We start from the raw sequence: 25,083 nt of genomic DNA on the forward strand, positions 1-25,083 counted from the left end.
CAATACCACACCAAATGTCCAAGGAAGGGAGAGCTCAAAAAGTTGGAGCATTTGAAGAAATGGGAGAAAAAGAGAAGCAAAAGTCAAGGGGGGAGCTTCAAGGGTAAGGGAGGTATATCCTAACTTGAAGGTTAACTCAAATTTTAACTCCTCCATGCATGCTAGAAATAATTGTTATTATTTACCCATTCAAAATTTTAGCTTTAGGTATCATGATAGAAATAGGGTAAATGTTAGAAACAACCTTAAGATACCTATGAATGTTAGACCTAAACAAGTTAGATTCTCATTACCTAAGGAAAAGAAGGTAATGGGAGAACTTAGGCATTAATCCCAAGAAGGGGAGATACATGCCTAGGAAGGGTAGGTTTAGGAATGTCTAATGTGAACAAATCAACTCTATGGTTAGGGACCTAGAAAGGAAAAAAATCAAGCTTTGAAGGCAAAGCTTGATCAATTGGAGAAACCCCTAGATAGATTCAATATTGGATCTAGAGGGTAAAGCATGGTGTTGGGTAGTCAAAGACCCAACAATGATAGATCGGGTTTGGGATACCGATCTAGTATCTCCAATGCTAAGGGAAAGTCTTATGCTATGATTGCATATGACTATAGCAAGGAGAAACCAATAAATGGTAAGGGAAATCCATTTAAAGGTAAGGAGAAGCTAACCAAGGATAAGGTGTCCAAGGTTAACAAAGTTAGGTTTATAGGTCAAGTGTCACCGGAAGTGCACCAATATGGCCTAGCAATTGTAGATGAGTCACCTAGGGTGGTGGCTAAGGTTAAGAGTACTAGGGGGAGCTCTAAGAGTCAAGTTGGGACCCATGATAAATAGATCTTAAGTGGGTTTTACTTGAGAGTTTAGATTGGGTTATGGAATGTGACAAGTGGTTTGGAGACGAATTTGAGTCTCAACCTTAGGGAATTGACACAATTGGGATGTGCTTCATGCATGAAATATGACATTGTGGTCATATTGCATGATAATTGATTTTGGATGTATAGATGTCATATAAACCAATGCTAGGGATGTATTATGGTTTAGTATGGGTAAATACATTAAGAGGATGTCAAAACTAGGACTTTAGGTCAAGGTTCAATTGAACCTTTTAGATAGTTTTGAGTTTTGTATCAATCTTGGGATTGGTGATAGATATATTTTTAAATGTATTTTTTCCAAGTAGACATGAGCAAAGCAGACCCCTTCACAAAATTTAGGGTATTTTGGATGTCTGTGAAATTTCTGGTGTATTTCTGAAATTGGGTTCAGAATGTTGAATTAGGCTGGAAAAGGATATCAGTCAACTAGTACAGTTACCAGTCAACTGGTAACAGTATTTTTCGTCCACAAAATGCTTCTGTGAGGTTGTGTTGAAGAAAGCAGTCGACTGATGCTGGAGGCAGTCGACTGATACCAGGCTAATATTGTTTTTCAACATTTGTTTTGACCGGAACAACTCGTATAGGTGTATGAGATCAATGGGGGATAAATACACGAGTTTAGGGTTAGTTTGATGATCAAGTTTTTCCAAACTAAAGAAGCTTCTCGAACTCTCTAATGCAAGTATGGAATGCAATGCTTGCTTTCCTTGGAAGGAATTGAGTGAGTGAAATAGGGATGTGAGAGATATTATTTATACTTAATGAAGGGATATAAGAACTTCTTGATTCAATTAGATTTCATCCATCTATTTTGAATTGAATGATGTAGATAACATCTTTTCCTAAGAGACAACACTACCTCTTTATTAAATACTACCCTTTGAAAATCAATGAATGAGATTTAGCTATCCAAAGGGCACTTAAACTTTTCATATTGACTGATCAAAATTTATCAATCTTGATCCAATGATTAAAATTTAATTTCTCATTTATATTAAATTTCTAACAAGAACATCATTTTAAATATAATCTGTACATTGGAGTGCAGATAATAATGATCAAAACTTCATCTAAAAAGAGGAAGAAGGCTTAGCTTATTGGTTGAGGAAGATAAAAGAGAGGCTAGTGAGTAACAATTATGATTTGATCCTTATATGGACTAATCTATGATTCTCTAATTGAGTCATTCTTGGACCGTGCTCAATATGATCAATTGTTTTTTCTTATTTTTTTTTTTTTATAAAATTGGCGTTTGAATTTCACCTAATTAATTGTGTAGGTAGACGATCTCTTTCTTAATTTGCCTATCAAATAAATCCAAAACATAACGTATGTGCACTAGAAATTAACTTTTATAATATTTATCTTAATTAAAATATAAATTATGATTTTCTTATTTATTCTTTTAATTATTGGTTTTTGCCTCCATTGACAGATAGAAGAGGCCCATGCTTTAGCTAGTTTGTGTGTCATCGACGACATCAACCATTTGAATTTGTCTCCTCTTTCCAATGACTTACCAAAAATTGAGATGTGTGCATGATTAATTGTGGATGTGGAGACAAACATGCAACGTCCTATCGATTCAAACTCTACGTCCAACTTCTTGTTTCTTCCTTCTCCGTTTCTTGCTTCCGCCTAATTTAATATTCAAACTTCTTAAACCCACTTTGGTCCGTCGAGTCCCACCATAGAATAGCTAGGCATTACACTAGTCAAGATAGGGTTTTATAGATTAGATTAACAGATAAATTAAATATATGATATCTTAATCTTTTTCATTAATCAATAATAAATATTAGTCTTTTATAAAATAATTAATCATCTATTTTATCCTATATATATATATATATAGATAACTTCTAGTGCTATCTCACAGATTTTGTAATGAAATTTTCATAAAAACACAATTAAGCACATCTGATGTCATTGCTGGCTTGTTGCTCAGGGCTGGTGGTTTCCTGCAAGAAAATATTACCATAATATAGATTATAAGAGGTTGTTCTCCAAAATGACAGAAAGCATAGATTGCTACAACTATTTTTGTGATCCCACTTACTGTTTGAATGTATTATTATTATTATTATTATTATTATTATTATTATTATTATTATTATTATTCACACAGTATTTGGCTGCCCTGCTTTATATTTTATAAATGCTGCTAGTAATGTCCAAACATCTAGATCTTGATACTGCTCTGCGTTGAATTTTGGCTGCGTTATTAATAAGTACAAATTAGCCAAACCTATTCCCTGCATGACGCAGATCTTCGTAAACCTAACTCCGCAAGAAAACAACTACGTAAGAGCAAGAGGCCATAATGTATTAAACTAAGAGATACGCATCTCAAAGATGACCTCATCCAGGGGATTTTTCCTTGCACATGTCTGTTCGGACTGAGTCTTCACAAACTTTTGAGAAAGGAAACAAAATCATGATCAAATTTGAGATTCTCGATGTGCCTTTTTGATTATCGATAATAAATAATTCCTCGCAACTAGCAAGAGCTCCATTCGAGAAATTAGGGTGTGAAAGTTGACATGATGATAATTTTTCAGAAATCGCAAGTATACAGAGGTATATGATTTGCTCGAAGGAGATGATCGATGAATTTGGATCATGAACCGGCAGGTGCAAGGCTGAGGCGCAGGTTCAACCCGTACGCCTCCTCCGCCGCTTCCTCCTCCGGCGTCAACGCGGCGAAGGTTGCGGACCCTTCGATCGAGCGGCCGTCCCTGTACAACCTACCGCCGCCGTTAGCAGGCAAAGAGCGCGGCACGAGGCAGTCACGCGACAGGTGATGAACGGGCGAGGTCGGGCAGTTGGCGTAGTAGGCCCAGTTGGCCGAGGGTCCCACCGGCTGCGGCGCGAGGAGGTGCTGCGGAGGCGGTGGCGCGAAGGCCTCGCGCGCGGCGATGCTCTGGCAGTAGTAGTTCCCGGCCGCGTGAGGCGACCGGCGGCCGGAGGCGGAGAGGTGCTGCTGCCGCAGCTGGAGGCGCTTCAGGTGCTGCCGCTCCTTCTTGTGCGCGTTCTGGTGGCCGCCCAAAGCCTGCGAGTTGGCGAACTCGCGGTAGCAGTACTGGCACTCGTACTTCCTCCGCTCGCTGGACGCCGCCGAGGTGGGACTGCTCGCCTCGCCGGAGACGCTGTCGTTCTCCGACACGTGGATCCCGAACAGCCTGATCCTTGGGCTCGTCGCGGCCTTCTCCTCCATATTCAATCTCCCTCCTTCTACAATTAATATCACCTCTGTTTAATTAATCGTAGGTAAACACAGAGCAAAAGAGAGGGAGAAAGGAATTTAATGGTGCTCGCAAGTACTTGTTGGGGGCTTTATATAAGAGAATTAAAGTTAAAAGTGGAGTAAAGGTAATTGATGTTCCATGACCGAGTGAGACAAGGGAAGAGTAGGTGTGACATAGAGATGGATGATGTTTATAATTAATCGTTAATCAATGCTGTAATCCACGGGAGCGAGCATGATTGGTTGAGGTGACTTGTCCTTATCTTCCTTAAAAGTTAAATCATTCCTCCTCTTAATTTGTCAAATCTTTGTTAGAGAGCTAGATTAATGCTTTACGTGGGGGAGATGGAGAGTCCACAAGTCTGCAACTGCTGTTCATTTTGGAGCTGAAAAGTACGCCTCGTTTGGCCTAAACAAAACACTGCAAGTTAGATATTGAGTGTCGGATTGACAACATTATTGAGAAGACTGTTCAAGGACACGAGGTGAAGGAAGTAGTTGAGAACCAGTTTCCACGATTTCCTGTACTTGTCTCGATCTGTAGAATTGTCGTGTTGGAGATTAACACTTACACTGGTTGAGGCAATTGAGTCAAAGAGCTACTGATTAGAAAGTTTGTCTCGGGGTGTATATACGAACGTGTCTTGCTTGTTAATGTTCAAATCCAGCCGTCGTCCGAGTCTCTACGTAACGGAAGTCGCATGGAGACAACTAAATCTCTTTTGCTTAATTAAGGAGAGTCCTAGATCTGGAGTGGGACCCACCAAATTTGAGTTTAAGTTGGTACGGTAGACATTTCTCAATTGCAATATAATACGGCTAATAATTCTGAGCTCAGTGCGTGGGTTTCTCTCATTAATGAGGAAAAAATAGGTAAAAAAAATTATGAGCAAAAATAATCAGATCGAATTTCCCCAAATCATCAGAAAAGTAAGCGTTAGTAATTAAGCAATAAATTTTCTTCTGTTTGTATCCATGTGAGGGTAGTTTTGGCATGAGATTGATCTGAATGGTCAATGTTGCTCGTCTTGGATGGACAGCATGGAGTCAACGTAAGACTCAGATGACTACATCCGGAAACACTCGACTAGGTTGCATTTCCCGATCGTTTGCTTCTTGTATAGTGTTTCAAAATGTGAAGCTTTTCTTTGTAATCTTCAGTAAATTATAGTAAAAAACGATTATATTCATCTCAAATATTCTTCAAAGTTCATCTGATATGAGCTATACATTCAGCTATGTATATTTTCAATAAAAGTCCAACCAAGATGATTAAGTATGAAACTCCTTTTGAAGGTTGGAGTTGAGTCAAGCCCTAAGACATTTAAAAGTTTTGGTTGCATATGTTATGCTCACGTTCCTTCTAAAAAGAACTAAGTTCAATGAGAAAAGTAAAAAATATGTATTTGTTGGATACAGTTCTTGTAAGTATATCGTACTAGTTTTAATGTGGTCAATTAAGTTAAGTTAGGTTCTATTGTATCTGATCTTGGTATCTAAGTGTATAGAAACTTAGAAACACAAGAAGTCGAGCGGAAGACGTAGCTAGAAGAAAAGATAACACGGGAAGAAAGTCGATGAATTTGATGCCTCCAAGGGACGAGAAACTACGGAAGAGTACATCAGCGGACGAGAAAGACACGCGCGACGTTTCCAAGGGACGAGAAGCTGGAGCGGAAGACTACTGGAGGAGAAGGCCGGTGTTGGATTTGGGTGTGTCACGCCCCGGGGGAGTCCCTGCCAGAAGAAATTTCGGCAACATCTCCTCTGTACGGGTGACAATCTGAAACTTTCTACATCATCCAGATACCTCGACCAACACGGGTGGAACAATATATATAATAACATATCACACGATAAGCAAGCATCCATGCAGTTAAATAATAAAACTAAACAAATGCAACGATAAGAAAAAACCAAGTCAAAAACCCTACTCAACTACACCATAAAGCTCAAAACTTATATCATACTCCACTACACCCATAAAACGCAAATCACAACTATCTCACCTCTTCTACCATCCAGGCAGGCATGTAGCACAAAAACATCCAAATAAAACTCATCGACAATAAAGATAACACAATATCCATATGTCAGAAACCAGGACAAATCTAGATAGTAATAAGAAAACCAAAAGATAAAACACACATCCTCGCGATCTGCAGGGGACTAGTGACTGGAACTCCTCCGGACAGCCTCAACTTGAAAATAGTAAATATACACGGGGTGAGTCAACTCCTCAGTGGGTAACTACTGATATGCATAATAAAGAAAATAACAAATAGCACTAATCATGCGTACAGTCTCCTGATATAAGAAGGATAAATATAAACTGAAATAAATAGGAGAAGATTGTACTAACCAGGACCTGATGTATGGATAATAAACCGAGAGGTATAGGAATCCTGTATGCATGTCAAACAAATGCATCCATCCAATATGCAACATACAAGTGCAGCAAACACATGCAATAAATGCATCAATGTGTATGATGCCAATGACATGTCCTGGTCACCCCTACTACCAGTCAGCCATCTCACACACGATGGTGAGACCGAGTGGGTAGGGCTGTGACAACCGTGCACTCTGTCATCACTACTCCTGATGAGTGACCTAGTGGACCGGATGCTGTCGGAGTACACCTATCCTCCTACCCCAAATCATAAGTGGGGGAGCGCAATGCTCTCATCTCCCTGAGCAAGTCCAGAGGAGGGATCCCTGCCGACTACCACGCTGCGTCACACTACCCATGAGCGGACCAATGGAGCTAAATAGGGCAAACTGTTTGCCGGCTACCACGCTGCGTCTCCAGACCAGTGGAGCCTAATAGAGCAGAATTGTCTGTCGGCTACTACGCTGAGTCATCGGACCAGCGGAGCCTAACAACAGAACTGTCACACACATGCCTGACATACCACTAACCCATGAGTGGTGGTGTGTGCAGATCTATGTAACTGGCGATGTGCTCAACAATAATGGAGCCGACTATCACACAGCATGCAATCATGCGAGATGGTATATGATACTAAGCATGGGAATATCCTGAACCTATCCATCTCTACAAAATGTGTATCATAGGACAAAGAATCAAATCAAAGGTACACAGATCAGATAAGGTATAAAAACCTAGGTCCTGAACATAATAAAGCATGGTTGTCACTACCCCTATAAGCATGTATAATCAGGTAGGTACTAACATGAAGTGCATAACAAGTAAACAAAACAAGCATGTAACAGGTATCGGGTAGTGACCAACCGATACAGATAAGAAACATAATCATTACTATTTGTTAAAAACACTACTATGCATATCAAATGACATATCTAAAAAGATAAGTCAAAGTATCCGCCTCCAATAAAAGGATCGTATCCGAAATAGATCCCTTGTCGAGACACCGTCTCGAGTCAAAGTCATGTGTCAAACAATACATATATATATTTTGTTTAGCTAAGTTCGTATAAATAGCTAAATAAAATCTCTAACCCTAAATTAGGGCAAAACCCTAATCAACATATAAACATATACCTAATTCACACTTAGCCAATTTATATCAAATTCCCCTACACCTTACCTCAATTCACAACCGATAAGATTGCTGGAACAAGGTGGTTGTTGCTGTTGGAACCAAGAACACCTACAGCAAATCCTACTTCACGATCACAATTCCAGCACCACAGAAATGTAACCTCTCTGTTGGATTCCAGTATACTGTTAGGATCAAGTAGTGATCCAGCAGTGGAGATCACAGATCAAATAAAACAACCTAATTCAAGACATAACCTACTGACCGTACCTCTTCCTCACAACCAAGTGACTGCTGGTGGAATACGGTCTGAAGGGTTCGCTGTCGGAAAGATGGTCTACTGCTGGATATTGTAGTTGAAGCCAACAAGTGTGGCTCTCCTCCAACCTAAGACATCTCAGATCTGTACAACAAAGATCTAGCACAAGGGAAGAGAATTATTGTACAAAAATGAGGGAATTCCGGATGTCACCAATGAAGGAGATGAAGGAAAGTGTGGGTGGTAGACCTAGGGCACCACAGCGTGTCCCTACTCATACCTGAGGTTTACCGGCTCGAAGTAGACTGTCAGCAGCCGTCTAGTAGTAAGGAGAGATGTCGAGGCAGTGAAACCGGCAGAGGCTGGAGTCGGGAATTAGGGCACGGTGTGGAGGTGGCCGACGCTGGTCCCGTGCGACGGCGACGCTCTCCAGAGGAAGAGGGGAAGATCGGACGGATCCGAGGCGATCAGTGGTAGCGATCGGCGCCGTCGCTCTGCGAAGTGGCGGAGCAAGGGTGGCGCGAGGCGTCTAGGGCAGAGATTGGGAGAGAAGAGGAAGAGATGCCCGACTTCCCTTTTGTCGAGGGATTTTGTACGCGGGAAGAAGAAACCGTCGATGCAGTTAGCGCATGGGTTCGTCGGGGGAAGAAGACTCAGCGCGAGGAGGCGTCGAGTGAGGGTCGGGCACGCGGGTGGTTCCGCGGGGGAGAAAGAAAAAAAGAATAAAGGAAAAAGAAAATAAAAAGGAAAAGAAACACAACTTTTCCTTGCTTAAATGGGGTACCATAAACAGGCTTTCCCGGGGCCCAATTTTATGTCTGTAAATTCGTCCATACGATTTTCGAAAAATTTCCAGAAAATTTTTAAAAATTCTGAAAAATTTCCTTATGGTTATTCGCCATTTTTTCGGTATTTTACAAGGTGAACCCAACTTTGGATTGCCGGAGAATCACCCAAGTGACCATAATAGCCGGACAAGTCAACATGAAGTTGACAAGTTGACTTGTCCAAGCACCCAGACTCTAAACCACCTTGGGTAAGAAGAGGCACCTCGTCGAGACATTGTTATGAGGTTCCTATCATGAAGTCATTGCAAGCCATTGCGAAGCAAATAAGGTGCCACGATGGAGGCGCCTGTAACTGCCACGTCAGCTAACGGCTAAACTCGACTAATAGGCTATAAATAGAACTCTGATCTTTATAGTTCAATACAACACTTATTAATGAATTCTGTACTTTTAATTCTAATTCTATTTTTACATTTCTACGCTTACTGTAAGAGGTTACTCCGCTTTCATTAAAAAGAAATCTTTCTATTGGAGCTTTTACTGTCTTGGATTAAGAACCATCCTGATTGCAAACCAAATAAATTCTGACCCGTCTTTTAATTTATGTTTATTATTTCTTATTCAATTAACTTGTGTTTATCTTTGTTACATTCAGAAAGTAAAAGAACTTTGTAATGTAGGCAGGGTATCGATTATATGATATGGAAGCTAAACAACTAATTATGAGCAGATATATTATTTTTTGATGAAAATGCAATCTGGAATTGGAAGGAGAAAGAAGAGATTCAGCAACACAAGTACAAGATGTAATATTATCTTCATCAACTCCACCAAGTGAAAGTGAAAGTGAAATTTTTTTCTTTTCAAGATAATTTTGACACAATAAGTCCTCAAGGTTTTTTCCAAACTCCATCAAGTTTAACTTCTAATGCAAGTTCCTTTTCTTCATAAAGTCCCCTGAGACGAACTCGACGATTAAGTGAAATATATGAATCATGTAATATTTCTGAAGTTAAACTAGAATGCTTTGAAGAAGCCAATAAACATGAAGTTTGGACAAAAGTCTTGCACGATTAAATCGCTATGATTGAGAAAAATCAAACATGACAGCTTGTTGATCACCAAAAGATTGAGAAATAATTAGAGTCAAATGAATTTTCAAAACAAAAGTTAATCAAGATGGAAGCATCAAAAAATACAAAGCGAGACTTGTGGCTAGAGGATTTTCTCAAAAACTAGGTATTGACTTCTATGAAACATTTGCTCCTATAACAAAATTGGAGACTATTCGAACATTGATTGCTCTTGCTGCACAAAAGAAATGAAAAATTTATCAACTTATGTCAAGTCAACTTTTTTGAATGGTGTTCTAAAAGAGGAAGTATATGAAGGGTAACCATAAGGTTTCTTTGTGAAAGGGGAAGAACATAAAGTCTACAAGTTGAGAAAAACTCTCTATGGGAATTGAAGCAAGCTTCTCGAATTTGGTATGCTGAGATTAATAAATATTTTACAATGAGAGGTTTTCAAAGAAGTCAAAATGAGCATACATTCTATGTCTTAAGAAGGGGAGATATTTTTCTTATCATTTCAATATATGTTGATGATTTAATCTTCATGAAAACATGTTCATCATTTCAAAAATAATATGATGAGCACTTACGAGATGACTGATTTAAGGGTTACTACATTATTGTTTGGAAATTGAAGTATCTCAAATGAAAAATGAGATTTTCATTTTTCAAAGAAAGTATATAGAAGGTGCTCTTATGAAGTTTAATTTATTGGGATGTAAAGCTATCGATACTCCATTAATGGTGAATGAGAAGTACTTAGAGAAAGAAGATGGAGTCCAAAAGGTTGATGTTGAAAAAAGATAGAAGTCTTATTTGAAGTATTTTGTATTTAACATCTACTAGACTTGATATAATGTTTGCAACAAGTTCACTATCCAAATTCATGCAAGAGCCAAGTCAGATTCATTATGGAGTAGCAAAAAGAGTTTTGAGATATTTGCAAGGTACTGTTGACTATGGGATTTTATATAATACCGTCGAAGACTCAAGATTGAATGATTATTTTGATAGTGATTGGGTTGATTGTCTTGATGATATGAAAAGCACTTCAGTTTATATTTTTTTCTCTTGGTTTTAGAATATGGTCATAGGATTCAAAGAAACAAAAAGTTGTAGCTCAGTCCACTGCAGAATATATTGCTGTTGCAAAAGTAACATCTCAAGCTATATGGCTTTGAAGATTTTTTTGTGACATGGGAGAAAAACAAGGATTCAAGGAAGTACCATCTAGTATTGTGATAACAAGTCAGCCATTGTTATTGGCAAAGATCCAATCAGTCATGATCGTGCAAAACATATTGCAATCAAGTATCATTTTATTAGAGAATCAATTCAGAAGGGAGGAATTCAATTGGAGTATTGCAAAACTCAAGAACAATTTACTGATATTCTAACTAAGGGCATCTCCAATGATTAAAATTCTAAATGAGTTTTTTTCAATATCCCAATATGCCACATCAATAATATGAAAGTTCAATGAAATGTCTTCAATGGCTAAAACTCTAAATGAGCTTTCTTATGATCCATGTCATAGCATGAGTTGCATAGCTTTATGCATGTTATATCAAATTTGACACAAAAGAGTAGATTTGTGTTTTCACTACTGCTCTTAAATTACAAATCTCAAACCTCACCTCTTTAATGGTTCAAGACTTTTTATTCAGCTTTTTTGATTTTTCAAACCTCTCATAAACCTTGCATTGGAGGTGCCCTAAGCTGTTCCCAAATAAAAATTTAATTTTTTCTGACAACAAATTAGAGTCGTGAAGAAAGTGCATCAAGGGGGAGTGTTGGAATTAATGCACTCATTGAGAATCTAAAGATAATGACGATTCTCTGTAACATAATGATAGAATTAATGCACTGATTGAGAATCTAAAAAGAATGACAATTCTGAAGAACATAAATGACCTTGTTATTTTCAAGACATAGTTATTGATCATGTTTGAAACTCTGAAGCTGGAAAGCTAGGAGGTGGCGGTTTCGTTGACCGGACATGGACTTCGCTCTGTTCTGTAAAATAAACGGCGTCAGTGCCTGGCCAGGAAAGGGATCTTCGGCGTTCGCCCTCTGATGCTCAAGTCAATCATTGGAAATGGGGAGAAGTATAACAACAGTAGCAATAATAGAATACAATAGTAACGCATACCTCCGCCAGTGAAGGACCTCCTTTATATAGAGGTATGAGCACGCTCTCTCATATGTCCCATGAAAGGGCCTTTTCAGGAACGCACCCCTAACATAATACCTTAACAGGGCACACATATCCCTGACACGACAATAGAAGTTTCGGCCGTACAATCTGCCTGTCGACCATGCCTCATGTCAGCGACACTATCTCCCAAAAGGATGTCGAGAGATACTAGAGTGGTCCCACTGCTTGTTCGAGCAGAGTAGCCGCTTGTCTGGGACTCTGCTCTGTCCATGACTAAGTCTCATTGCTAGGCCGAGCAGGGTAGTCGCTCGGTCGGGACACCGCCGTGTCCTTGGCCAGGTCTCATTGCTTGGCCGAGCAGGGTAGCCCCTCAGTCGAGACTCCGCTGCGTCCTTGGCCAGGTCTCATCCGATGTCCTTCCACTCCGTATCGAGCGTCGACTGTCTTACGTATCATCCCGAGCCTGAGTGGAGGTCAACTCGGACACATATCCTTCCGGTCAAGGCCTGACTGTCCCGATCGACTGCTGCAATTATCCTCCATTCGGCGGCCCTTTGATGCTTGGGCGTTGGCCGCCTTGACTTTGACCTCCATCATGGCAGTTGACCATGTGCCAGGTAGGCTTACTCCATTACCGCATCACAAGCCTCTCTCTTAAGTCTAGTTGAAGGAGACTACAAATCCGACTGACTGGACCAGTGTAACCCTTGAGGATTCCCACACCTTTGTCATTCGATCGTGCCTTGTCAGACTGGTATATAAACGCCGCTTAGATTAAGCTCTTTGAAGCAAACTAAGCTTCCGCCATTCTTCTATGATGCCCGCTTATTCCTGCCGCTCGGGCAAGGTGTGGCAACACTTGGGAAAAATCTTTTTCCTGAGCTCTTCGACTAAGCGCCATGACGTTATCTAGATTTCTAGGAGACCGTGTAAATCCCTAATCATTATGGTCGAGCACGCGGCCATGCTTTTTAATTAAGCCTCATTAATATTGTTCGGTGGCTGAGTGCCACGTGTCCTTGCTACCGCCGCATATTTGACGTGACAGGCGGATATCCGCTGGCAACATGATAGGAGCCTTCTCGAATTCAACAGCTGGATCTTCTCCTAGTTTTTCACAACCCTAGATCGGACGGCTCAGGGCGATCGGCCGCGAGGTTTAGAAACCTCGCGTGCGTCGTCTTCTCCCTTACTTCGTGCACTTTCGTCCTCAAGTTCTCCGACGACCTTATGTTCCTTCTATCTCTCCGACGATCTTTCAGTAAGCTTCCTCCCTTTTTGATCGGATCTTTTCTCGCACTTCTCTTTTTGTTCTTCCATCGAGTCCAGGTTCGACGGCGGCAAAGATGAGAGTTTGAGAGCCGCTTACAAAATTCCCTCTGACTATCAGATCGCTCTTCCTTCGGCTTTCGACCGCTTGAACGAACAACTGTTGGGTGTATGCTTTTTTCGGGACCAATACCGTAGATCTATGGTTTCCGATCGACCCTTTCTTTTTTTTCGTTTGTAAATATTTTCACATTTCTCTCCACCAATTAATGTCAAACTCCTTTTGCCTGTTGTGCAGGGTCATCATCCTATTCTGTCTGCACAACATTCCTCTTACTCCTCGGTTCTTCCACTATTTCTATTATCCTAAATTGTCCGAGCCAGGGAATTTTCTCTTCCAATCCCAAGTGGGCCTCATTTTCTTTAATCATCCTTTGACAAACATTGGAAAGACTACTTCGTCTATGTGCGCTTTCCCGAATGGTCGGACTTTTCGACCAACTGCCAATTAGAAGTGTCAAACCCTCCAGATCTCAAGAAATATAAGAGCTGATCGGATTACCTTTACGCAGCTTCAAGGTTGGTCGGTTAGAAGTACCATATCCACAAGTTGCTGCTGGAGGGCGTCCTCTACGTGTTCAGCCTGAGCTCGATCTGCACCAAGCTTCCGTCCAACCTAGGTATGCTCTTTCTTTCTCCCAACCTTTGAATCTAACTAATTTTTCTTCCTTTTATGCAGCTCGAATTGTGTTGCGAGCTCAGCTGGCCGACAAATGCAAGCTTGCGGATGCAGACATCAACGTCGTGGCTATAGCCTAGCTGGAGAGCTGCGGTTTGCAGTCGGTCAACTCCAACGAGGATCTGCTCAACAAGGAGGGAACTCAAGTGTTGGGGAGCTCGACAGCCACGAGCGACGCAGCGGCTGCAACAACGGATCTTCCGCTTATTCGGCCATCAATGGCCCCTATATCGATGGCCTCCGAGTAGGCCACATCCGACGAGCCCCTTTGTCAACGCAAGAGACGTCGAGCGGAGGGTAACTCCCAATCTGCATCTTCGGCCTTGCAGAACCCCACGACGATTATTTCTCGACTCTCATTTGAGCGGGGTGAGACTTCTCTTCCACCTCTCGAGCAGGGAATAGGGGAACTCCTTGTGTCCCTATCCTCCGATCGGACGCCTTCGTTGTCCGGGTTGCCTCAAGGAATGATCTATGCGTCACCGATAGCCTTCATGCCCTCGCCTTTGCCAGCAGCGCAAGTGTCTCGCATCCGGCCAGTCTCCTCACAACACACGGGCAAGGTGACTTCTACACCATCTGGTTCGAGCAGCTAGAGATCAATAACAGCAATCATCCACTTGCCAACTGACAAGTACCGCAATCCGGATGACCCAACGTCCCTCACCCCCTAAGTATCAAATAAGAATCCAATGGTCACTCACATAGATATGGGTTGATGCCCGAGCCCACGCGGTGATTATTGCTCCAGGGGAACTAGCTAATAGCCACACCCAGATGTATACCTTTCTTTTTCTCCTCTTTTTCTTTTTTATTTTTTTTCCGCCCGCTCGGCTTATATACGGCTATCGTCTTTGCAGTACTGGGTGGAAAATCTGGCCATGTGCCACAGACTTGCTTATTTGGAGTATGAAGTCTAGCAGCTTCGTGCTCCGAGCGACCAATCATCTGCTTCTCAAGTACAATTGGAGCAAATGAACGCTGAGATGGCTCAGTTAAGGGCCAATCTAAATAAGAGCTCTGAACAGCTTGAAGCGGAGAAGGGAAACAACGCCAAGAAGGCAACATAGCTGGCTCTGCTTAATAAACAAGTCGCTTCCTTCGAAGCAAAGGTCCACTCGGCCAACACCTGGAAGCTCCGAGCTATTAAAGACTTGGAGATAAAAAAATATAGAGTTTCAAGTGTTGGCTTATAACCTGAAGGATGTGGAGGCCTCGCTGAACGTCGAACAGGAGAGCAAGTCGGCCGATCAATCTACATCAAAGGCCCAGCTTGAGGCCAAGGATGAGGAGCTGGCCCAACTGAAGGAGGAGCTACAGGCATCCCGAACGGCCCTCGAAACTTATCAGGGAGCCGAGTCTGGCAGGTTTGAGCTGATGGAGAAGGCCTACCTCCGCTTAAATGTTTTTAATGACAAGGTCGCCCATCAGGCTCTCCGCCTCTTCAAACCTCACGATCGACGGGACGCTCGACTAACTCAGGGAAGGTGGCTGCATTCTAGCTACTCTGACAAACAATGCCATTAGCCGGGACAAGCTGATCGAGTCGTTGCCCGACAATGTTTTGGATTACCTCGAGTGAGCTCGCTCGTGCAAATGTTGCCTGATTTTGTATTGTCCTCCATGCTCTTGTAAGAATTTTTGAAGTGTTAATGCTTAATCGCCCATTTGGCAAGCTTTTCCTACTGCTCCGTGTCTTCGATTCGACATTTTCTATACTTGCAAATGTATCTTTTCTGATCGGCGATGGACTACCCACTTTAACATCCATCGATATACTATTTTTCGTGAAGTCCCGTGTTTAATATCATTGCTCGACCGTTGACGAAGACCAGGGTTTAACGTCGTCGCTCGACGGTTGACAAAGACTAGGTTTTAATGTCGCCGCTCAATGGTTGACGAAGACTCAGGTTTAATGTCGCCACTTGATGATTAACGAAGACTGGGATTTAACATCACCGCTCAACGGTTGAAGAAGAACTGAGGTTTAACGTCGCCGCTTGGCAGTTGACGAAGACCGGGGTTTAATGTCGCCGCTCGACGATTGACGAAGATCGGGGTTTAACGTCGCCACTTGACGGTTGTAATGCTTAGATAAGAGTTTATAGTCACCACTCGATTTTGAACAAGGCCAATCAACTCAAGAGTCTGGGAAACTTACGCTTTTATTAATATCCGTCCTGCATCACAAAAACACATGGATTACATCATAATGTTCGCTCACGCACCTCTCAACCAGCCCTATAGGGTTAGAGATGATTCGCGCTCCATGGCCGCTCGAGCCGCCTTCCATCCTCGCCCTCAAGATAATAAGCTCTTAAGCGGTGTTTTTGTACGACCTTGTAAGGTCCCACCCATGGTACCTCAAGCTTGTTGACGTCGCCGACCGGCTTGATTCTTTTCCAGACTAGGTTACCAACTTGGAAGGATATCGGGATCACCCTCCTATTGTAACTCTGTTTCATATGCTACTAGTATGCCATCAGTCGAATGGCAGCCATGTCCCGTGTCTCGTCCACCAAATCAAGCTCCATGCACCTCTGCTCAGCATTCCCCTCATCATAGAGCTGCACCCAGTCGGATTATTCTTCGACCTCCACGGGGACCACCGCTTCACTATCATACACTAAGTGAAATGGTGTGATGCTGGTCGCCTCCTTAGCAGTTATACAGAGAGCCTATAGAATAATGAGGAGCTCATCGACCCAGCTGCCTCCCGCACGGTCGAGTCGAGCTCATAGGCTTCTGAGTATCTCTTGGTTGGTGACCTCTACCTGGTCGTTGCTTTGGGAATAGGCCATTGAGGTGAAGGTCTGTTGGATGTTGTAGCCTTTGCACCATTCCCAAAATCTTCGGTCGATGAATTGCCTTCCATTGTCTGAGACGAGCCGGCGGGGGATGTCGAACCGACATAGGATGTTCTGCCAGATGAATCTAATAACCATTTGTTCATTTATTTTAGCCAGTGGCTCGACCTCCACCCACTTGAAAAAGTAATCCACCACAATGAGCAAGAATCTTCGTTGAGCAATCGCCATAGGGAACGACCCAATGATGTCCATGCCCCATTGGTTGAACGAGCAAGACACCATGGATGTCTTCATCTCCTCGGTCGGCCGGTGCGAGATATTGTGATACTTTTGGCAGAACAGGCAAATGGCTACTGTCCGAGAGGCATCCTCTTGGAGGGTGGGCCAAAAATATCCTGCCAGTAAAATCTTTCGAGCTAGCGAATGGCCGCCCAGATGGCTTTCACAAGAGCCTTGGTGCACTTCACGAAGGATGTACTCTGCATCCTCTGGTCCAATGCATTTGAGCAGGGGCCTTGAGAAGGCTATCTTATACAGCTAATTCCCGACCAAGGTGAACCGTCCGACTCTCTTTTTTAACAAATGAGTCTCTTTTTGATCAGCAGGTGCAGTGCACGATCGGAGGAATTCTACCAATGTCATCCTCCAGTCGTTCGGAAAGGTTATCCCTTCCATCCTGTCAATATGCGTCACTAATTAAACTTGCTTGATCGGCTGCTCTATCACGATCGGTGACATTGAACTCGCTAACTTTGCCAGCTCATCCGCCACTTGATTTTTCGATCGGGGGATCTTATGTATGATGACCTCCTAGAAGTTTGCTCGTAGCTTCTTGAAAGCTTCTGCGTACAATTTGAGTTGGGAGTTGGTTATCTCAAACGTCCCCGATAGTTGCTAAGCGGTCAATTAAGAGTTCGAGTGAATGAGAGCTTTTGTGGCTCCAACATGTCACGTGACTTGTAGGCCGGCTATCAAAGCTTCATATTTGGCTTCGTTGTTGATGGCCCGATAATCAAGCTGAACGGAGAGTTGCATCCGATCTTCTTGTGGAGAAACTAGAAGGATGCCGATCCCGCTACCTTGTTGGGTGGACGAACCATCGACATATATTCTCCAAGCTGCTTCTGGCTTGGCATTTTGTACCTCTATGATGAAATCTGCTAAGGCTTGAGCTTTGATCGCTTTCCGGGGCTGATATTGAATATCAAATTTGCTTAGTTCAGTTGTCCATTTGATTAGCTGCCCAGATGTCTATCGGTTGAGGAGGACTCTTCTCAGGGTACTGTTGGTCATCACGATGATCGAATGTGTGAGGAGGTATGAGTGGAGTCTTTGAGCGGCAAGTACCAAAGTGTAAGCTAACTTTTCAAGACCAGTGTAGCGGGACTCAGATCTTTTAATATATGGCTTAGGAAATACACGAGCTACTGTTCGTGGTCATTCTGCTTTACTAATGCCGAGCCAACCACATATTCGATAGTCGACAAATAGATCTAGAGCGGCTCTGTAGCCCTTGGCTTAGCTAATACAAGTAGGGGGTTGAGGTATTCCTTGAGCTCTTCTAACGTCCGGTCGCACTTTGTGTCCCACTAGAATTTTGTCGCCCAATGTAGCACTTTTAAGAACGATAAGCTTTGGTCGGATGACTTAGATATGAACCTGGACAAGGCGGTAATATGCCCGGTCAATCATTGGGCCTCCTTCAGACTATGTGGCGATGGCATGTCTTGCAGGGCCTTGTCCTTGCTTGGATTCACCTCGATCCCCCCACTCGGTGATGATGTATCCCAAGAATCGATCGCTCTTAGCGCTGAATAGGCACTTGCTCAGGTTCAGCTTTATTCCATAAGCCCTCAGGGTTTGGTAGGTCTCCTCAATGTCAGCACAAAGATCAACAATTCAGAGAGATTTTATTAATATGTCATCGACATATACCGCCATGTTGGGCCAATCTGTCGTCAGAACACCTTGTTAATGAGCCTCTGATAGGTGGCACCAGCGTTCTTTAGTCCGAACGACATGACATTGTAGCAGAACGTTCCGTCGGCCATGATGAAGTTGACCTTTTCTTGATTCTCAAAGGCGAATGACACTTGATGGTATCCCTGATACATGTCGAGCATGCAGATCAGCTTGCAGCCCATCGTAGCATCCACCATCTGATCTATCCTGGGTAGCGGATAGAAATCCTTCGGGTACACCTTATTCAGATCGCAGAAGTCGATGCAAATATGTCACTTGTTGCCTGGCTTGGAGACCAGCACAACATTAGCAAGCCAACTCGAGAATTGGACTTCCCGTATATGGTCGACCTCCAGTAGTTTCTCTACCTTCGCCTGAATGATCAAATTTTGCTCCACGTTGAAGTCCCTTTTCTTTTGCTTCACCGGCCAAGCGTCTAGTCGGACGTGGAGCTCGTGCTGAGCCACACTTGGTGAGATGCTGGGAAGCTCGTGTATCCAGCAGGCGAACGCATCATAATTGTGTCTAAGGCAGGCGACCAACTCTGCCTCTTCGCGCTCTCCAGATCGACGGCTATAAAGGTGGTTGCCTCCGACCGACTGTGGTGGATTTGAACCTCTTCCTTTTCTTCGTAAACTAACGTAAGAGGCTTCTCAGTGATAGCGTTCACCTCCAAGTGTGGGTTTCTTCGAGCGGCCCTCGCTTCTGATTTGACCATCTTGACGTAACATCGTCGAGTGGCCAACTGGTCGCCTTTGACCTCCCCCACCTTGTCGTCCAATGGGAACTTGATCTTTTGGCAATAGGTGGATATAATTGTCCGAAACTCGTTGAGTGCCGATCGACCCAATATAATATTGTAGGTCGACGGTGCGTTGACCACAATAAAGTTGGTGGTCCTTGTCCTCTTCAGTGGCTCCTCCCTGAGCGAAACGACCAACCTTGCTTGGCCGAGCGGCAACACTCATTGCCTGTGAAGCCATAGACCGGGGTCGTCATGGGCAACAACTCACTCCGGTCCATTTGCAGCTGATCTAATGACTTCTTGAATATGATGTTCACTGAGCTCCCTGTATCAATAAAGGTTCGGTGAATAGTATAATTGACGATTACCACTCGGATGATCAGCGCATCGTCTTGACTCCCTCTAAGTCTCTTGGGTCGAAGCTAATCTCAGGTCCTTCTGCCCGATCCTTGCTACAACCAACATCATGGATTTCAAGTCACCGGGCGTGCGACTTCCTCACTCAGTTGGAATCACCGTCGGTTGGCTCACAGGCGAGCATTCCTATCTCTCCATGAGCGGCGTTGCTCCTATTCTCCTCTTCTCGAGCTGAATGCTTGTCCCGCTCGGCAGAGGCTCGGGCAGGACTTTGGTTGTTTTTTTGCTGGGGTTGATAGTGACGTGGCTCGGTTGTCCTTCCTTCTTCTCTTCGACCAGCTAATCGACGACTATGTCATCGATCGGGAGATGGGGAGCGGCGGTAGTATCCCCGCAGGGCCAACCTGCTAGCTTCCAGGTCGTAGCAGTCCCTAGTGTTGTGTGTTGTCGACTGATGGAAGGAGTAGAACATCGGCGTCCACATTCTGCCTTTTGAAGCTTTTGGGCGAGTGGCTGCTTCATGCTGAACGACATGTGCTCTGGGTTCATGTGGTGGGGCTCCTCCCGACCGTGACCCCTTAGGAGGTTGATGACTACTCGGATGCAATCACTCAGATGCTCTAGCAGGCTCGGCTGGTGCTTCCTTTTTACTTGTCGCTTAGCTTCCTCCATGTTGATGTAGTCGTTGGCCTTCTTTTGCAGGTGGCTGAAGTCTCTTGGCGGCTTCCAAATAAGTGATCGGAAGAACTCTCCTTCGGTGAGCCCCTGGGTGAAGGCATTCACCAGCATGTCTGAGGAGACCGCCAAGATGTTCATCGCCACCTGATTGAAGCGCTAGATGTAGGCCTTCAAGGCCTCTTATGGCCCTTGCTTGAGCAAGAACAAGTTCACGCTCATCTTCTGGCGGCGGTGACTGCTGGTGAAGTGGAGAAGGAACGATGCCTAGAAGTACTTGAAGTTGTGGATCGACCCCTCCGGTAATCTTTTGAACCAGCGTTGCGCCGATTTAGCGAGAGTAGTGAGGAATGCCCGACATTTAACTCCATCAGTATACTGATGAAGTGTGGCCGCATTGTCGAATTTGGCCAAGTGGTCGTCCGGGTCAATGGTTCCGTTGTACTCCCCGATTGCCAACGGTGTGTAATGTTTTGGCAGAGGGATATTCAGAATTCCCTCTGGAAACTACCGATTGACTCACTCAGACGAATCATCCTCTCTAGGTGCCTTCCCTTTCCTTGCATCCCGAACAGGTGCGTCGTTTGAGGAAGACTCCCGGTTCTTGTCCGCTCGACCCCTTTCCTTAAATGGAGTCCAAAACAACGCTTGGTAGAAGGGGATAGGTGCATTGGGTGCATCCCCGTATGTGTCAGCCAGTTTCTTGCTACTACCTCGAGCGGATACTCTATTCGCTCAATCACCTTGCTTAGCCGGGCGACCACAGCTAAGGTTGCGGGCTCCTGCGTTTGGCGTTCGGCCAGCGCCTGTTGGTGTTCGGCCAGCGCCTGTTGTTGCTATTGCTCCACTATCTTCACCGCTCGAGCTTGTATCAGTATGTCAAGTTCCTCTTGCGTCAATGTCACCATTGTGAAGCATCCAACATCTTCCATCTTCTCGTTAGGATGTAGATTGCGTTCCCACAGACAGCGCCAAAATGATCCTGTCCGAAATCATGAAGCTAGAAAGCTAGGAGGTGGTGGCTTTGTTGACCGGATGTAGACTTCTCTCCGCTCTGCAAAACAAACGGAGTCAGTGTCGGGACAGGAAAGAGATCCCCGACATTGCCCTCCGACGCTCAAGTCAGTCACCGGAAAATAGGGAGAAGTAGAGCAACAGTAGCAACAGTGGAATACAATAGTAATGCATACCTCCGTCGGTGAAGGACCCCCCTTTATATAGAGCATTGGTTGGCGGCGTGTGCACTTCTCGAGGTATGAGCACGCTCTCCCATATGTCCCATGAAAGAGCCTTGTAAAGAAAGTACCCCTGGCACCATACCTTAACAAGGCACACATATCCCTAACACGACAATAGAAGCTTTGGTCGTACGATCCGCCTGTCAACCATACCTTGTGTCCGCAGCACTATCTCCCAAAAGGATGTCGCGAGATACTAGAGTGCTCTCGCTGCTTGTCTGAGCAGAGTAGCTGCTCGTCTGAGACTCCACTCCGTCCATGACTAGGTCCCACAAGGCACACATATCCTTGACATGACAATAGAAGTTTCAGTCGTACGATTCACCTGTCAACCATATCTCGTGTCAGCAATACTATCTCCCAAAAGGATGTCGAGAGATACTAGAGTGGTCTCGCTACTTGTCTGAGCGAAGTAGCCGCTCGTCCAGGACTTCGCTCCGTCCATGACTAGGTCTCGTTGCTGGGCTGAGCGGGGTAGCCGCTCGGTCGGGACACCGCCGCGTCTTTGGCTAGGTTCTGTTGCTTGGCCAAGTGGGGTAGCCGCTCGGTCAGGACTCCGCTACATCCTTGGCCAGGTCCCGTGCGACATCTTGCCACTCCATATCGAGTATCAGCTGTCTTGTGTATCATCCTGAGCCTGAGTGGGAGTAAGCTCGGACTCGTATCCTTTCGGTTGAGGCTTTACTATCCCAACCGGCCGCTGCAATTATCCTCTGATCGTCCCTTTGACACTTGGGTGTTGGCCGCCTTGATTTTGACCTCTACCATGGTAGTTGACCCCGTGCCAGGTAGGCTTACTCCATCGCCACATCAGCTATATTCGAGAAGATTAACATTAATAGCTTTTATGATTTAATGAATGTAATGGAGTCATGAGAGTCTATATATATCTGAATTGTAACTCTCATTTTATATATAAAAAAACATCGAACTTAGCAACTCAATTCTCCACTAAAATCTTCTTCTTCTATTCTCTTATCGTTATTGTTCTATAAAATATATTCTTTCCAACAATATGAAAATAGGTAAATTATAAAGTTAGCTTATAGTTGACCGCGAGTGGTTGAAAGGTGAGAGTATTGATGTAATCGACCTCTAATATTTTAATATTTATTTGACAATATGTTTAATGGAGCTTAGTCAATGTTAACCTAGTCAAGTATGAAATCTAGTTGGGTCAAGGTTGACCAAATGACTGACAAGTGGTGAGTAGTACCTATAGAGTAACCGTAAATGGTGAGTAGTTACTGAGTAACTATCAAGTCTAAGCAGGTCAAGATGACCTGATGCTTGGCAAGAGGAAAACCTTAGAGGAGGTAACCCTAAGTACCTAGGGGGAGGCAACCCTAGGTAAAAAGGAAAATCCTAGGAGAGGTAACCTTAGGTATTTAGGAGGAAGTAATCCTAAGTAATGAGAAGTCTTGGAGGAGTGAACTCTAAGTAAAAATCATAGTGAATGAAGTTAGACCCTAGTGAGTGAAGTTAGGTGGTAAAAGTCCTAGTGAGTGAAGTTAAGCAATATAAAATCCTAAAGGGAGGTAACCTTAGGTAATGAGAAGCCTTGGAAAAGTGAACTCCAAGCATATGTGATCGAATGAACCTAAGTATAGTTTTGCCAAAACTATTTTGCATGTACTATTATTTGTTATTGTGTTAATTTAGTATTGTAGGAAAAGTCTTAGTGGATCAGGCGATCAGATACTGAGTAGAGAAAGTCCAAACATATCCGGAGGACTAGATGTTTGGCAGATGAGTGAGGTAGGCTCTTGGAGGGAGTGCGGTGAGATTGTATCCTAATAGGGACAAACCTTAGGTACTGATTCAACTGAAGAGACCAAAGGATCTTTCTAAGTTGAGATCAGATAGTCATTACTATTTCATTTATGCATACTATATTTGCATTAATCTTGCTTTGCTGGTTTATGTTCTAACTCTGTTTTGCAGGGTAATTATTGTTTATGTTACTAACATTGTTTTATAGAGAATGAGGTATCGACAAATATGTTCAGTTGATGAATTGATGAAATATCAGAATAGTGAAATTCAAATTAGAGTACAAAAGGAAAAAGTTATTCAGTCGACGAATAAAGTCTGATAAGTCAACGGAACAACGTGATCTTAGGGATTGGACAGATCATATATGAGCAAACAAGGAAAGCAATGTTTAGTCGACAGAAGGATCATGATCCATCGACGGAACAGTGAGTTTTTTACGATCGAATTGATCGAATCATCGCAAACAAAAAAGGAACAGAGGATCCTTCGATAAATAGAAGGATTAGTCGACAAATAGTTTCAGTCGACGAAATCCTTTATCTGACAGAACGAGACTATATATATAATAAGCCCTCGAGCTCCGAGCCATGCACAACTACTTTTCAATATTCTACCGTGCTCATTCTTTGCTTATGCAATCGGCAACGACTATGACGCCGAGAGACTTTCGACAACCTACCCTTGTTTTGTTAGAGTGCTTCTTTCGTTAGAGTACCATCCCTAATAATTAACTCCTCCCAGCTACTGACGCACCATCAATGGTCCGCCCACTTACTTTTAATTTATCACAATTGACTCCTCCGAATGCTTGAAGCATCACTAGCTAGACACTAGTGCCTCTAAAACTTTAGGTACAATATATAGAATCTGTGACTGTGCTCACCATTACTTCCAATTTATATAACTATATCCACCTCAAACTCAAACTGTGTTCGCCATTACCTCCATTATATTTAATAGTTGCTCTGCTCATCCAACACATATGACAGAGCACTCGCGGGCGCGACTATAAATACTGCAATACTCCGGCACCTTCTCCTCACCGGTTCGACCAATTAATAATACATGAGGATGCGGGCCGTGGTAGTGCTGGCCTTGGCGTTGGTGCTGGGCCTCGTCGTCGTGGGGCCGTCGGAGTCGGCGACGTGCAACCCCCTTGATTTGATCCCGTGCTCAGCGGCGGTTCTGTCTGGGGCCCAGCCGTCGCCGTCGTGCTGCGCCAAGCTGAAGGAACAGAGGCCGTGCTTTTGCCAGTACAGCAAGAACCCCAGCTTGAAGCAGTACGTCAACTCCGGCAACGGCAAGAAGACGCTCGCCACCTGCGGCGTCGCCGTCCCCTCTTGCTGAACTGCCTGATGCCTGTGATTTCCTCTGGGAGGATGAGAAATCTTAATTCCAGCATATCACGTTCGGCACAAGTTCTAGATAAATAATCTAGATTATTAATATTTCTGTGTGGCAATTAAGTTCTAAATTCAATAAAATTTGGCATAATAATTATATACACTACAAGAAAACAGGGCTTTAGAGACGAAAAAATCTGTCTCTGAAAATCATTTTTCCGTCTCTAAAGAAAGT

The 25,083-nt window shown here is 43.6% G+C and overlaps 2 protein-coding genes and 1 long non-coding RNA gene across 3 annotated transcripts; 1 reads left to right on the forward strand and 2 right to left on the reverse strand.

Annotated features, from left to right (window-relative positions):
- Positions 1-3,505: 3,505 nt before the first annotated feature.
- Positions 3,506-4,102, reverse strand: LOC122026480 (zinc finger protein GIS3-like). Its single transcript, XM_042585221.1, has one exon. It carries the CDS (start codon positions 4,100-4,102, stop codon positions 3,506-3,508), a length of 597 nt encoding a protein of 198 aa, XP_042441155.1.
- A 3,421-nt stretch (positions 4,103-7,523) lies between these two features.
- LOC122027878 lies at positions 7,524-8,610 on the reverse strand. The gene is made up of 3 exons (XR_006124557.1): positions 8,196-8,610; positions 7,927-8,074; positions 7,524-7,823 (listed from the first exon to the last, which is right to left on the reverse strand). It is a non-coding gene; the product is annotated as an uncharacterized LOC122027878 (long non-coding RNA).
- A 15,920-nt stretch (positions 8,611-24,530) lies between these two features.
- LOC122027723 (non-specific lipid-transfer protein 2-like) lies at positions 24,531-25,007 on the forward strand. The gene has a single exon (XM_042586729.1). It carries the CDS (start codon positions 24,571-24,573, stop codon positions 24,850-24,852), a length of 282 nt encoding a protein of 93 aa, XP_042442663.1. The 5' UTR covers positions 24,531-24,570; the 3' UTR covers positions 24,853-25,007.
- The last annotated feature ends 76 nt before the right edge of the window (positions 25,008-25,083 follow it).

Source organism: Zingiber officinale, chromosome 10A, assembly GCF_018446385.1.
Source record: "Zingiber officinale cultivar Zhangliang chromosome 10A, Zo_v1.1, whole genome shotgun sequence".
NCBI lineage: Eukaryota > Viridiplantae > Streptophyta > Magnoliopsida > Zingiberales > Zingiberaceae > Zingiber > Zingiber officinale.

What these genes read in the sequence shown, in the direction of transcription:
- LOC122026480 (XM_042585221.1), bottom strand. Translation starts at nt 4,102, where the DNA reads ATGGAGGAGAAGGCCGCGACGAGCCCAAGGATCAGGCTGTTCGGGATC.
- LOC122027723 (XM_042586729.1), top strand. Translation starts at nt 24,571, where the DNA reads ATGAGGATGCGGGCCGTGGTAGTGCTGGCCTTGGCGTTGGTGCTGGGC.